Source organism: Haemorhous mexicanus, chromosome 8 (assembly GCF_027477595.1).
Source record: "Haemorhous mexicanus isolate bHaeMex1 chromosome 8, bHaeMex1.pri, whole genome shotgun sequence".
Taxonomy (NCBI): Eukaryota; Metazoa; Chordata; class Aves; order Passeriformes; family Fringillidae; genus Haemorhous; species Haemorhous mexicanus.
In genome coordinates, this window is record NC_082348.1 from 5,545,763 (window position 1) to 5,560,640 (window position 14,878).

A 14,878-nucleotide genomic window follows, 5' to 3' on the forward strand; every position below is an offset into this window, starting at 1 on the left:
ACTATCAGTTATTGTGCCTTAAAATTAGACCAGAAAATTTGCCCATCCCCATTTAAATGAGGTTTAAAGATTATACTAACACAACAAAGCAAGGGGGTGCAAAGCACAGGCCTTCCATTCTCTTCTTAGCCAGCACTACTGTGACTTTTCTGGCAAATAATGCAAGTAACGATAAAATTTAGCACTTACTGTGCATGATGCTTCTCATCTTCAAAGAGCTTGACAATTATTTACTGCTACTTATTCTGGAAAAAGCATGATTTCAGGCCAGCTTCTGAAATAGCTTGTGTGACAAAGTTAATGTCATTTGAATCAACTCTGTTTGTATTTAATAGGATAAAACTGCAGTACTTCAGTTACAACGCCATTGTTCTATTAAAAGCCAATTACAGAAATTCAGCTTTTCCTGAGTTTATAGAGTGCAGATTTTTTTTATAAATTTATTTTTTAAATACAGAGGAGATCTATCTAAACACTCGATCCGAATTTAGCCTTTCCAACTCCGACTTTGGCGGCACGAAGAGATGTGCCTCGAGCGAGGCCGCGGTTCCGCCTGCAGGCGGCAGAGGGCGCCCGAGATGTGTCCATTGGCCACAGGGCCCCGCGATTGAGCGCAAAAAATGCGATTTCGGCACCGCAGAAAGTGCCATTTCTCTTTGTTAAACACACGCAGAGCAGCGTTTGACTGTTCTCCATCCACGCAACTTTTTTGGATTTAAACTCTAATCCTAGTAAACGGGTAAATCCTAGCTTTTTTTTTTTTTTTTCCTGATCGTTCTGTATTAAACAGGATATCAAATGGTGGCACTAAAATAACGTCGGGGCAATCCCAAGCATAAGTGCAGGCTGGGTGGAGAAAGGATCGAAGGCATCCCCAAGGAGAAGGTTGATGTAAAGCTCAACATGAGCTCTGGCAGCCCAGAAATTCTCCTGTGTCCTGGGCTGTCTCAAAAGCAGGGTGGGCAGCAAGTTGAGCAAGGGGATCCTGCCCCTTCCACTGTGGTGACACCGCACCTGCAGGACATCAGCCCTGTGGCCCCAAGGAACAAAGGACATGAACCTGCTGGAGCAAGTCCAGAGAAGGTCATAAAGGTGCTCTGAGAACTGGAGCAGCTCTGCGCTGGAGCCAAGCTGGGAGAGCTGAGGGTGTGTGGTCTGGAGAAGAGATGGCTCTGGGGACATCTGAGTCCTTTCCAGGGCCTAAAGAGGCTCCAGAGAGCTGGAAAGGGACTTGGGACAAGGGGTGGAGTGACAGGACAAGGGGGAATGGCTTCAAACTGACAGAGAGCAGAGTTAGAGATTAGGAAGAAATTCTTCCCTGTGAGGGTGGTGAGGTCCCAGCATAGGTTGATCAAAGAAGCTGTGGCTGCTCCATCCCTGGAAGTGCTCAAGGCCAGGTTGGCTTGGAGCAACCTGGGATAGAGAGAAGTGTCCCTGCATAAGGCAGGGGATGGAACAATATGAACTTTAAGGTCCCTTCCAACACTCTCTTCTGAGAGGCTACGATTCTATGAAAAAAAACTCTTGAACTTTTTCCACAAAAAGTAACTATATTAAATTCATTATAGTACATTGACTCAGTGACCATCACTATTTCAGTCTTCTCTGAGTCTTTGAATCTACTGCAAATGAACTCATTTCAAGTTGTTCCCTTAATAAGTAGATTATTTTGTTACAGATAAAGGATTTTGTCCAAACTCAAATGAGTGATTGTTACTTATGGCTCAATGACATCCACATGATACTTTTTACAAGCCACCCTGCAGCAGAGGTAGGAAGGGAACCAGGGGGATGCAACCAAACAGCCACAATCACTACCTGGTAAAATCATGGCTGCTCCTAAGTGCCACAAGAGGGATTGCAAAGCTGTTTCCACTGACAAGGATTTTAGCAGTTGAACATACAACGGCTGTCAAAATGTAACCTGAATACAGACCTAGTAAGAAGACGAGGCTGAGAATTAAGAGTAAAGTAATCTACAAATGGCAGGCAGGGTTTGGAAACTGAAACCACTACTTGCACTTCAGCCCGGTGGCAGAGAGCTCATGTATCACATCATGGAATTACTGATGAGCAAACACAGGCACCGCCAGACCTGGCACAGGTGTACCTGCTGTGGTGGCACTGCTTCAGCCCAGGCTGCAAGTGGTTCGTGTGCCAAACCTGGCCGGGGTCACCGTTCCACCCAGCCTCCTGCACCCAAAACTTTATTTCCCCTTTCGAGGTTGCCGCTGTACACAGTTGCCACAAAAACAGAGACAACTATTTCAACAACGGATCTTGTGACATTCATTAAATGATGTTATTAAATGGATCTGACCCCAGTGACTTCTTTGGAGATGGGTCCTGCAGCCCTCGGGGCTCCCCACAGGCTCGGACACCACTACCCAGACCCCGAGGCCCTCCACAAGGAGCCCAATTAAACATGACCCTGTGCCTGTGCCCGCTCGAGCGCACAGGTGACAGGTGTGTGGTGTCCCCAGGGCAGGCCCTGGGACAGGTTCGGTGTCCCCGGGACACTGTGAGTGTCCCCAGGCCGTCCCACCGTGCCTGCTCACAGCCGCCAAGCAGAACCACGTCGGGTTTCTCCACAAGCCCCGCGGCTGCCCAGCCGCCTGTGGGTGCCGGGGGCAGATCCCCCCGACAGAAGGAGCTGTGACAGGAGTGCCCTATAAAGCCGGGACCAAGGGCATGGCCGTCGAGTCTGTTCACCTGTCTCCGCTTCCCTAGATCGACGGGGCCGGGCGGCCCAGGGCGGCTCCCAGAGGCGCGCCCAGGCTCGGCAGGGCGGCCGCGGGCGGAGGAGGGGCCGCCGCCTCTTAAACTTGCCGTGAGGGCCGGGCTGCCCCGCCCGGGGCAGCGGGGTCCGCTCAGCGCCCGGCGGGGACGCGCCGCCCCCGGCACCGCTCCCCTCAGCCGCGGCCCGGGCGGGTCCCTCCGGCACGGAGGGCGGCGGGGCCCGGCCGCGGGCTGTGAGGGGGCCCCGCCGTGCCCCGCGGGGGGAGCCGGGCAGCGCCGCCGCCGCCTCCCGCCCGCCTCAGCCCGCCTCCCGCCCGCCATGGCCGCCCGCGGAGCCGAGCGGCGCCGAGCCGAGCGCCGCGGCAGTGCCGGGGTCTGGCCGCTGCCTGGCAGCGCCCCGTGAGCGGGGACGGCGGGCGGCGTGTCCCTGCGCTCGGTCCTGCCCCCCGTCCTCCTCCCGGAGCGGCGATGAGCGAGACCCGCGCCGGGGGAGTCGCCGCCTAGACCGGCAGCCAGGATGGTGCCCCTGCAGCCCCTGCCCCTCGTCGTGGTCCAGGGCGTCCTCCAGCTCGTAAGTCTCCATCCCCGCGGCCCCCGGACTCTCACTGGGGGCTTAGCGGACACCGGTGCCTTTCTCCGGGGAGCGCGGCGGGCGCGGTTTCCTCTGGAGCCCGGTTCCCCAAAGCTGCCTCCCGCAGCCCCTAACATATTGGTTTTCTCTTTCTTTTTCCATTTTTTTTTCTTTTTCTTTTCTTTTTCTTTTTTTTAAATTTTTTCTCATTTGATTTTAATTACGCGGTTTGCCTCTGTTCGCCCCGTTTGGGAATGCTGGACGCTCGCAGCCCGAGCCCGGCGCGGCCCCGGGGGCCGGGATGCGCCGGGAGCCGCTGCGGAGCTGGAAAATACCGCGGGCAGGGATGGGAGGGATGGGAGTGTTAGAGTGTGCCGAGCATCGCCGAGACTGCCCGCTCCCGGAAAGTTTTCTGCCGGCCTCAGGCGCCTTTTTGTCGCCTGCAAGACATAGCTGTGTGTGCAGGTAGAGTCGCCTGCGCTCGGGAAGCTCCCCCGTTAGTTTCGGATTGCTGCAGCGCGCCCCAGGTGTTTCCTTAATTTTTATCAGAAACTGTGGGACACGCCGGTGTTATGGTGAATATTCCTCTGCATGCGGTGGGGGAATGCGGGGACTGACGTGGCGGCAAGGTGAGATGCAGATTGCGAGATTCGGAGCTCTGAAGGGAGGGAGGCGAAGCGAGGTGCGCGGCTGGAGACGGGCGAGGAGCTCAACTTCTCCCACCCAGTGCCTCGTCCGTGGGGCGCTGATGGTACGGAACAAATGGACTGATGCTCGTGTTCGTGAGGCGCTCATAAAGAGGAAAAACGTGTTTGCAAAAGAGTTTGGCCATCTTCGCTTTTATTTCGGAAAGATTTTAACTGCGCTTGCTGGTTTGGGGGGAGTTATGGTGTTACTCTCACAAATACCTCTGCTGCAAAAGTTATGCCTCTCTTCCCCAGCTGCCTTGGACGCGAAAGTTTGTCACGAAGTAGTCAATAGGGAGTGTGTAATAAACCTTGAAGGGATTAAACACCCTCCTTAAGAACTGGAGTCTAGTTTTACAGTGTGAGGTGATTGATTAGTTTTTGAGGAAGCTTATGTCAAATTCTAATCCGGTTTTGGATTGTGCTTGTCGTGTAATGTTTTTTGCTCCAGCACTTTATCATAGCAATGAAGTAGCGAGCTGCAGCCCTGCGATAAGGCGCGCATTTCTTTCATACTCCCATCCTTTTGGACAATAAAAGGCTGTTTACGTTCTTCACATTCTTGCAGCCCAGTTTCCAACTAAACAACAGCGAAGGGGTGAGAGATGGGGAAAGGAGAGCAGCAAATGGATTACAAAGTTGCTGAGCAGTGGGGAACTAAATAAAAACTCCTTCCTCACACCTATAACCTCTCTCACTCACTTGCACCATCCTTTTTTTCTTCCCTTTTTTTTTTTTTTTTTTTTTAAGAGCTACCAAAGGGATCAATTGGAACTTGTACCCTCAGGGATGGGGTTTGTTGTGCAGTGTTTTATAGGTGATGTTTGAAAGTTGCTTGCTGTGAATGTGTGAGTGAAGGTTGACTAAATGAAGCAAAGTTGCTGCCTTGAATCAAACAAAAATCATAAATAGCCACTGCAGGTTCTCAGGTGGATGTGGCACTCAGCTCACCCAGGAGGATTCATTTTTTCTGCATTCTTTAGGTACAAACCAGCAAGGTTTTGGAGTCAATTAGTTTTATACCTTATGTAAGTTAGTTTAAATAATAAAGTAAAGCAAAATGAGAATGTGTGAGGTTTTTGAAGCATTTTAGGTGTACCTTTTAACGCTAACCCACTACTAAAAAGTTGTGTAAATGCATTTTGGCATGCTCTTACCAGAACATCTGGTTAAAATTACAGCTTCTAATAAATTAAGAAATATTTTATGTTGGTGGTAATGCATTGAATGCAAGTCTGTGCTATTCTTTGTTCTCTGGGCAGAATTTGGAGGGACTGGTGGCTTCCTGGAATCTGATTAGCAGGTTTAGAAAGGAGGCATTGGTTTTACTGATTCTTGACTTTTTCTTTCCTTTTTTAACCAAAAATCAGTGTGGATAATATTAATACTACAGTGAAGGCTCAGCATTTCAGCCAAGAAAAAAAAAAAAATCCTGGGTTTCAGTGATGCAATACAGCAGCATTTCAGTAAGCCAGAAATGCTACCATCAAACCCTTCCTGCTGGGGCAGTCTTAATTTTTTATAAAATCAGTGCTCTTAGAATGGGAAATATTTTGGCACTGCCTTTCAGTGAAGGGAGAAGTGCTTTTTATTTTAATAGACTGAACTTCAAATGCTGTCTTTCCTTTCAGATATCAAAGTGTGCTGTCTACTTACCTACTTGTTAAAGATGCATAAATTAGGATGAAATCCACGTGAAACTTCACAAATCTGAGGAGATTATGGCAGAGTATCTCACTGAATTTCTGAAAGCAGTGTTAGGTGATTCTTTGTATGCTGTTTCTGACGTTGCTCAGTCAGAAGTTCATGTTTTATACTTGTAAGACAGCATAGATATATTTTTGTAGCATGTTTCTAGATTATTATTTTGATTAATAGATGGAGTACCAGTATGCATGCTGCAGTTGCACATATGTATATTCTAAAAAATTCTGCATATTTGGCTATATTAAGCAGTAAGGAAGGCTGCTGTTGAGTCAGGTTAAAGTGCTAACTTGCTCCTGTATAAATTCATTAATTTTTAAAGCCAGCTTTACCTTCTGTTGACAATATGGAGCAAAACAACAATTTGCAATGCACAGTCAGTGCATGTCTGGGCTGTTATTGATAAGAAGATGAAAAATTGCTGTGTTGTGTTATCATTAATAGGTGCTCATGCTTTACTATTAATTTTCAGTAAGCTTTTCCAATTGTCACATAATTGCTGAATGCCCTGTTAGTTATCTCTTTGGAAGTAATGGAGTTCTACATGTTGAGAATTAAAGTGTGTGGAGCATTAGGATAATGCAGTTTATAGAATCCCTGCTAGTGTTTTGTTAAGTCAGCTTTAAATACCTCTAAGGAGGGCGGGCTGCTTCTACTTCCCTGCAAATATGAGTTGTCATTTTAAAGAATTCTTGTTGGAACAAAAAAAAGCTGGCACTATCCCTTTGTCCAGGCAAGGTGTAGTTTCACACACACACCCAGTCCCAGGCACTGTAACTCTTGGTTTATTCTTGCATCTCTGTGGTCTGAAATTGAGAAAATGCTGCTGTGAGCCTTTCCAGTGCTTATAGTCAAAGTTGCTTCAGTATTCTATCAATAAACTCTCTTCTAACATTAGCATTGGGCAGAGTTGTTACTGCATTAGAAATCTACAAATCAATCATTTTACAAACCCTTAAAAGCAGCTGATTTTTTTTTTCCCCAGCACTGTATATATAGATGAGAAATAACTAGGAAAAAAAAAAGACAAAGGTTGTTAATTTAAAATTTTTCTCCACCAAGTTTAGCATTATAGCATTTGACATGAGTGAAATTCAATGACAGATTGTTTGTCTTGGAATTTCAAAGACTGAAAATAGCTATTACCAAAGCAGCCAAAGCAGATTTTGACAATGAAACAAAAATTTTACAGAGGTTTTTCTTCTTTTTTTTTTTTTTTTAGCAGAATTTAAGGTTCTTAGCAATTTGAGCTGAAAGAATATTTGCTATAGCACAAGGTACTGCTTTATAAGAAGAAATATATTAAAAGCTGAGCTAAAGCTGCCTTTCCATTTAAAATATGCATATCCTGTGAGGTGTAGAAACACAGAGATCTGTTCCTTCCGGCTACTTTAATTTTGTCTCCATAGCCTTGCAAATGTGGTCCAGGTAGCATGCCCTTGCAGTGAGAATCAGAAATAGGCACCATGCAAGACTCTCAGCACCATTTCAGAAAGGTAAATGCTTCCCTCTGGTCATCTGGAAGTGCATAGATGAAATTCCACCCCCCTTAATTTCAGGGAGAACTTTGTCATAAAATGTATTGGACCCAACCTTTCATTTGGCTTCCTTTGGTAATTTTTTTTTGATGCTGTAGGCATTATAAGCCTTGTGTAATAAAGTAATGTAGGTAACTCAAGAATTGCAGGTAATTTGGAGCTAGAGACAGATCAACCAAGGCTGGTTTCAGCAGATTGAGAATTTATTACCCTGAATAAGGAGTTGTCTTAAGGTAGATGGGGCCATGTTTAGTTTGCGTAGGAGATCCACAACTCAACCTGTTCTTACATCACATCTTTTGTCCTAGTTCCATGAAGCTGCTTGCATGATCCTTTTCAGTTTATTTGTAGGTTGACTGGGGCACAGAAAGATTACAGATCCTGTTTAAAATCTGTACAGCAAGACTTTGACTGATGTCCAGTAGGCCGCAAGATACCCCAGGCTTCCCTAGGCAAAATCCAGGTCTCAGACTTTTCATCTGTAACACACAAGGAATTTTTCTGCCATTGTAAAGCACTTGGAGAGATGTCAGAGCTGTGCTGTAAGTGTAACAGACAGGGAAGTGAAACGGAAAGATTGGTGAAGCCCCAATGCTAAAATAGGATGCTCTCATCACTGCCACCTTTCTGGTTTTCCTCCTGTGAGAAGGGAACTCAGAAATGGGACTTGAAAAGGGAGCAGCAGACCTGGACATTAAGAGCATCAGAGAGGTGCAACTCTGCCCTAGGTACACCAAATTCCTCTTAGACTGTTAAAATTTTTAACACAACACTTTAATCAACACTATACAAACAAAACGGTACAAGGAGAAACAAGAGCTGCTGGGGAAATTTGCACTGAGGTGCCAGCAAGTTGCTTGTGGTCCTTGGGTGAGGTGTTGACCTTTATTTGCTCCAGGTGTTGGGTACGATGTGGTAATTCTTGGGCAGTTTGGTCAAGAGCTGCAGCAAGCAAAAGTCAGTGCTACTCAAGCTGTGATTCCATAAGTGGGTATTGCCTCTTGGTCAGAAACAGAGTGAGCTGTTCTGGTGCTCAGGGAAGCCTGTGGTTTTGGATCTTTCACGCCTACTTGTCAATGTATCAAAACCGGAGACAGCGATGAAAAAGGAAGGTGTTTTTTCGGGTTCGTGCTAAGCAGGACAGTCCATTTGCTCTGCTAATCTGTTTTCGAGTCCTAATTTTTGCCCACTTAACCACACTGCTTCACTATACTCATTATACCCATTATAAAACACAAACACCAGCTGTAAAATATTTGCTGGAGCACATCTAGCAGAATTGGGCAACAGGAAGGTGGAAGTTCCCATTCACGTGGCTGTTATAAATTCATCCCGAACCTGACTTCCCAAGACACCCTATTCTGAGGCAGCTTTGGCCTTTCACTTCGAATCTTAAATGTGTTTATTTATTTCCCCAACCCCATTCGTCCCTCCCATTACGTTTCCATTCCTTCAGTTTCCCACTGGGTTTGTAGCTATAGTTTGTGTAGTGTGTTTAGGTACTTAAAGGATCAATCAGAGTGAAAATAAGGGGTGACCTGCTGGCAGTTTTTGCTTCCAGCAGAGCATCACTACTGTGAAGTAAGTCTGGTCTGCAGGTGAGGACTTGGAAAACATTGCTAATTCCTTTCCTGTAGGGAATCTCCTTGTGGGCTGGTGTTCTGTGCCGGCTCTAAGCTCAGTCGCACTTTAACAAAGAGATTCAAGCAAACAAATTAGGTGTGGGGAGGAAATGAAGGGCTGTGAAGTTGGGTCAGCAGTAAAGACTGAGTAGTTTTGTCTTTGCAGCAGGGATTGCAGTGCTGGTGTGATGCTCTGCTCTCCCTGGAATGGCAGTGCTTACTGTAAATATAGAATTGGAACGATTGACTATAATTTAAGGTAGATTTAAAGAGCTGTAAGAGCTGTAGTTCTTGAGATAGGTTTTCTCTTTGTTCCAAATGACTGGTAGTAATAGAAGCTATTATTAGCTGGGAAGTGAAAATGAAAGAATAGGGAGAAATAAAAAAATAAAGTGAAGAATCTAATGTCTCTAAAATCAGGCTTTATGTGCATTGGGGCCAATTATGGTTATTGTATCATTACAGTACAGATTTGAGGCTACTCCAAAAGCTCTCATTCTGCTTCTCCAGATCCAGCATGTTTGGTTTATGCTTACAGTCAGTTGTGAACTTCTTGACACTATAGTACTTGTTTTAGGGGATGACTAGGTATTTCTAATATCATCAATCACCAGTATAAACACTATCCTTATTTCATCTTACTTTACCCATTATCTAGGAAAATAAAACACTGTGCATAGAAGTGCTCCTTTATTTGTTCTGCTATTAAGTAGATTTAAGGGGCTTTAATGGAGAAGGAGCTGGCTGTGCTTGAGGCTGACCTGGAGGAAAAAAAGCCCTGGGACTTTGCTGAGGGAGTAAGAGGTGAATATGAGAGAGAGAAAGAGGATGGATGTAAAACAGCCCTGTGGGCAGGTGGAGTGAGCCTGAGAAGTTACTGCAGGCAGAGAAGGACAGACAGACTGACAGTAACTAGGAATATTCCCACAGAAACAGAGTTCTACTTGTGCATCAAACCCAGGTGGGTGAAATATCAGACCATGAAGTTTTTTGTCCTTTGATGGTGCCTGCCTCTCTTTTCCTTGCAAGCCTGTTCCCAGTGGGAATTTAAGGGTCTTTGGCAATGGTTTGGTCTCAATCCTTTGGCTGTAGCTGTTGCTAGTGAGTGTGTTTCTTCACCATTGGGAGCCTAAACCCAGGCAAGGTGTTCCCAAGTTGAATTTTCTCCTTGCTCCAGGCAGTTGAGTGATTGCTAGAAGAAAACTTCTGAAATTGTATGCACATAACAGTAATTTTATAGTGCACTGTAACTGGAGTTCATGGCACTTTATAAGTCAAGGTGTGTTACATGTGTGTCATCATTATTTTGAGAAACTAAAGAAATAAAACAGAGCCTAGAGGCAAATTTCTTATCTTCACCCCAGTAGACCAGAAGAACATTTTGCTTAATTGACTCTGTCCTTTTCTGCCCCATCTCCATACGAAGGCCAAGAGCTGCTGAATCTGATCTGAACTGGCTGACAACAAGGGCATTTTTGGAGTGAAGTAATTTGGATCAAGGCAGGAGTGAAGCCCAGTCTTCAGTTTCTCAAGCAAACGGAGTGCCAGGGAGAGGGCTAAAGCCTGTGTTGTTTTCCACTCATTGAACTTACAAAATGCTAATCAGCTTTGTGGAAAGATTGGCAGTAGATAATGTTACTGTGGCACCACTGTTTTATCTGGTGTGTTAGCCTGGGCTGCCCTAAATGAGGTGGTTGAAACACCTCAGTGTTTTTTGAAACCGATTCAATTTTGCCCATTGACTGCTTTCAGTTCTGTCACCATTCGAGGCAAGGAAAACACCGATGCTAAATTCCTTGTGAGGCTGGGACAAATCCTGTGCTACAGCTGCTGTTATGTGCCAGCCTTGCTGCCTGCTGCTGCGCTGCTGTGTTGATTTCCAGACATTGAATTAATCTTCCAGGGCTGGAAACATCCATTTTTTGAGTTAATTCTGAGTCAAGCTGCACTGTCTTCTATTGCTGAATGACAAATCCATCAGTCTTCTTTGCCTTCCCCTGGCTTGGGTCTGCTCACTGCTGTGAAGAAGTTTCTGGCCCTCCAGGGAGCTTTTCTGAGCTGCATTCTGCTGGGAGCTGCCTGCTTGCTCCCTCTGTTTCTTTCTCCCTCTGTGCTCTATCTTCCTGAAGTTTTTTCCCAAGCAGAGGATGCTCAGTTCCTCTGGGAGAACCAGCAGCTTCCTTGCTCTTCCTTGCTTTCTTCTTCCTCCTGGAGATGCCCCTCCATCCAAAGTACAGCAGCCCAAGAGCAGGTAGAAAGACTGCCTTCCTTTCTACTACTCAGCTTCAAATATTTTATTTAAATATTTAAAAAATATTTTTAGAAACATTTTATTTTATATTTTTTGCAGGAAACAAATTGTTAGAGCTACCTTTCCAGAATCTATTAATGGCCATCTGTTCACCCCTCGCTGACGGCTTCTGTCCAAGCTATCTGGTAGCAAATCAATCCAAAGGTTTATCAGCTTTGGGCCCTAGGCTGTATAATGTATTTCCAGAGTGTTTCCATTTGAAATTGTCCATTTTTTAGCTCATTTGCCATGATTCCAAGTCTGAGTGGATATCCACTTCTAAAGCACATGACTGGGATATGATGTGAGGATTGGTTTTTAAGGAGCAAGTTTTACAGAACTGTAGATGTTGTAAATTCTGCCCCAAAAGGCATCTGTTTCTAAAAAGCATATTTTTCCCCTCTGCCTGTGAAGGTCTTATTTTGGCAGTGAGCTGTGTTGTGTAAAACTTAGATCCAGACCAAGAGATGCAACAAACTGTGTTTCTTCCACATTACCATCCTGTGGCACAGAAGGTTTTAGTTTCTCTATGCTTTCTCTCCTTCCCCCTAGAGCCCTTAATCCCAGATTTTTTTTTTTTTTTTTTTTTTTTACATCAGTTTTGGTGAAATCACAGGTAATGCCTTTCCTTAAAGTTCTTAAAGAGCAGTAAAGCTATTCTCATCTGTCTCACTCTTCAAGTCTTTTCTTATTTTTCTTCTGACTAGAATTCAGTATCCAGTTTCTGGCACCAAGCTAAGCTAGCTTAAAATAATACCAACATGTTGAGTGTCTGACAGGGGAGTAAATGCATTGTTGAGTTAGGACCTATTTGATTTAAATTAAATAAAATGCCTCTAAATGTAAGGATGAAGAAACGTGACATACCTCGTACTCAGATCCATTTTATGGTGTTCACCCCATAATCCTTTTATTCAGACATGTGTGACCTATGTGTTATCAGCAATGGGCAGCCTAATGCTGCAGTAACCAGGGAATTTAAACTCCATATTTTATTCAACAAAACCTTTTTGTGGATAGTCTATGAGATCTCTTATTCTGCTTGCTTAGACTGAGGGTTCAGTGTTGCTGTTTTTAATACTTGATGTTGAACAGTGGAGGAAAGAATGAATTTAAAATAGCAAAATTTGTATTTATGGTGGATAAGGACACCATTCTGCAGAAATTTGCCTTCTGGTGAGCTTGCAATATTATTTCAATGAACAGCACAGTTATTTTTTTGTGGAATAATAAGCTTAATATGGGGACAAATAAATATAATGGCCATTGTATCTTTCTTGTGTTTTGATGGATTGGATTATCTTGTCCATCCAGAGTAACTATTAGATTTATTTTTAATTTTTTTTTCAATAATGCCAGTAACTGTGAGGGAGATGGAACTTTGTTCTGTTCAGATGTTGAAACTATAGCCCTGAAAATACAACTCAGTAGTCATTGACTGACTTGTCCTATACCAGTGAAATCCTTTTATGTTTTCAGGGAGTATCGAGATAAACTCAGTCTGTGATCAGTTATTAATAAAACCTGCCCAACATGTGCCCTAGGTCCCCATTCCTGTCTCATCCACTACAGTTAATCTAACAGAAATTTAATTATCCTTGAGATCATCAGCTCTGTGCAACTGAAGAGCACAGAATGATTGAACAGTTCTTTCAGTGGTGGGCAAGAGCATCACAGGAACCTTGGTTTTTGTAGGAAATGGGCTAAAATAGTATTTGAAACAGAAACAAGTTTGAAAGCCAGAACACACCTGTATGGCAATCAGAAATTCACCAGGATTTCCTGAGTCGCCACATTTTGGTGTTTTGGAGAGACATGCAGAGGCTGCAAAAGAGCTTTTAATCTTGCCTTTAATGGAAGCATGTGCTGTTGTATAATTTGTTTGGTTCCGACTCCTCCTCAAAATCCTCACCTGGAAAAGGACTAGTGATCAATTTTAGTGAGGCAAGAAAACCTACATAAATTCAGTTGGTTTGGGTGGGTTATTTTCTTTGTTTCTTCAATTTGAGAATAACACCTTGACTAAATGTGGTCAGGAGTTTTCTACACACACTTCTGGAAAATTCAGTCATTAAAAGATAATGCAGAGGTTATTGATACCATGGCTTTGAATTAAACACCTGCAGATTGTGTATGGTACCTGAGAATGAGATTCAGCCAGAAGGAAAGATCCAGAACAGGGATGGCAGGGATGCCTGCTTCCACTTGCAGTAGCAGACTTTTTAAAGGTATCTGGGTGACTGAAAGTGGAACAGCTTTTAATGACTGATGAACAAATAGGTGCTATCTCCATTCTCGCTGTACAAATAAGCCAGTGCTTATCCCCTGGTTAGGATGGCAGAAGGGAAAATGAGCTTGGATCTGTCAAGTCAGTATCAAATTTATCAGGGGAGACAGTATTCTACAGCAGGGTGCTCAGTCCCTGCCCTCAACAGGACTGAAACCTACTTGGGTCTACCTTGAAGAGACACAGTAGGTACAAATATGTTCATTTATTTTGGTGGGAGGTGGAATATGTACAAATTCAGTGAGAGCAAGAAAGTGGCTTTTCCTGCGCTTACCTGAGGATGTTTTTGCTCCTGCAAAGTGACACTAGAAAATAAAATGTGGTAGAAGCATACTGCAGGCATTTTCTTCCTGTTTTTGCAACCTAAGTCAAAGGTGTGTGAAAACCACATCCTGGATTGGATCCTTCAACAGAAATCAAGGAAGGAATGCCTGGGTTGTATCCTGGGAGAGCCCATCCAGGGATTAGCAGCTTGGGTGCTTGGTGAGGCTCTTAAACTAAGGGGAGTTTGCAGCCTTAAAATGTAAGGACCACTTGGGTCATGTGTTTTACTGTGGGATTTAGGAGATTATAGATTTAGGCACTAGTTATGAAACTGGGGAGGAACTTCATTTGCTGTCTGTCAAACTCTCCATGCTTTTGTCATTTTCCTTGTCAGATGGATACCTGGAAAACTACCCAATGCCTTCCTGTGATGTAGGATTGCTGATGCTAAACACTTCCTAGTATTCTTCCTTAGTATTTTTTTAGAAGGTCCCGTGATAATCCCTAGCTGATGGTATCATATGGTTTAGTTTTTCCTAATACTGTGCACAAAGTTTTCTTAATTCCTTCCCTTTATGCTTAACTATCTTCTTTTCTGTCACTCCTGAGACACTTTGTTCAGATTGCATTACTTGCCTGTTCCTGGGCAGCTTTTCCTCAAAGATCTGCAGCGTTAGCACTGTGAGTCACAGCAAGTTTTACCTCTTTATTGATCTTCTGATTCAGGGTGTTTGGAGTAATTTACTTTTTTATTTTTTTCCTTGCCTCTTCATGTTGGTTTTCACAAAACATCTAACTGGAAAGATATGTGCTGACCCAATTTGCTTAGACAGTATCTTTTAGCCCTGACACAGAGGAGTCTTGGAGAATATGGCAATTTCTCAGATTTAGAAAATGGGCTAGATTCAGGAGGAAGACATATTCTGAATAATTCTCTTGGAATACTTTTGCTACTTCAAATTGTGATGCTTTCACTGCCTTTTTTTTTTTTTTTTTTTTATGGGCATGTGATGTAGACAAGTTGGGTTTTCCCTGGACATCTGCAGCCAGCCCATGAGGATGGGACACTGTGTGTGCTCTGTGGATATTCTGAAGATGTGAACTACGTGACTGTGTTAGAACCATGCATGAGCTCACAGGCACAGCCACAAAAAGGAGAGTGGATAGAGCTGGGAGG

At 44.3% G+C, this 14,878-nt stretch overlaps 1 protein-coding gene across 1 annotated transcript in view; it reads left to right on the forward strand.

The window, feature by feature from the left end:
* The first annotated feature begins 3,074 nt into the window (after positions 1-3,074).
* The window catches only part of NXPH2 (neurexophilin 2), a 35,198-nt gene continuing 23,394 nt past the window's right edge, over positions 3,075-14,878 (forward strand). Inside the window, exon 1 of the mRNA XM_059852534.1 lies at positions 3,075-3,310. Within this exon, the coding sequence (XP_059708517.1) occupies positions 3,257-3,310 (54 nt within the window). The 5' untranslated portion in view covers positions 3,075-3,256. The remainder of the gene's footprint in view (positions 3,311-14,878) is intronic.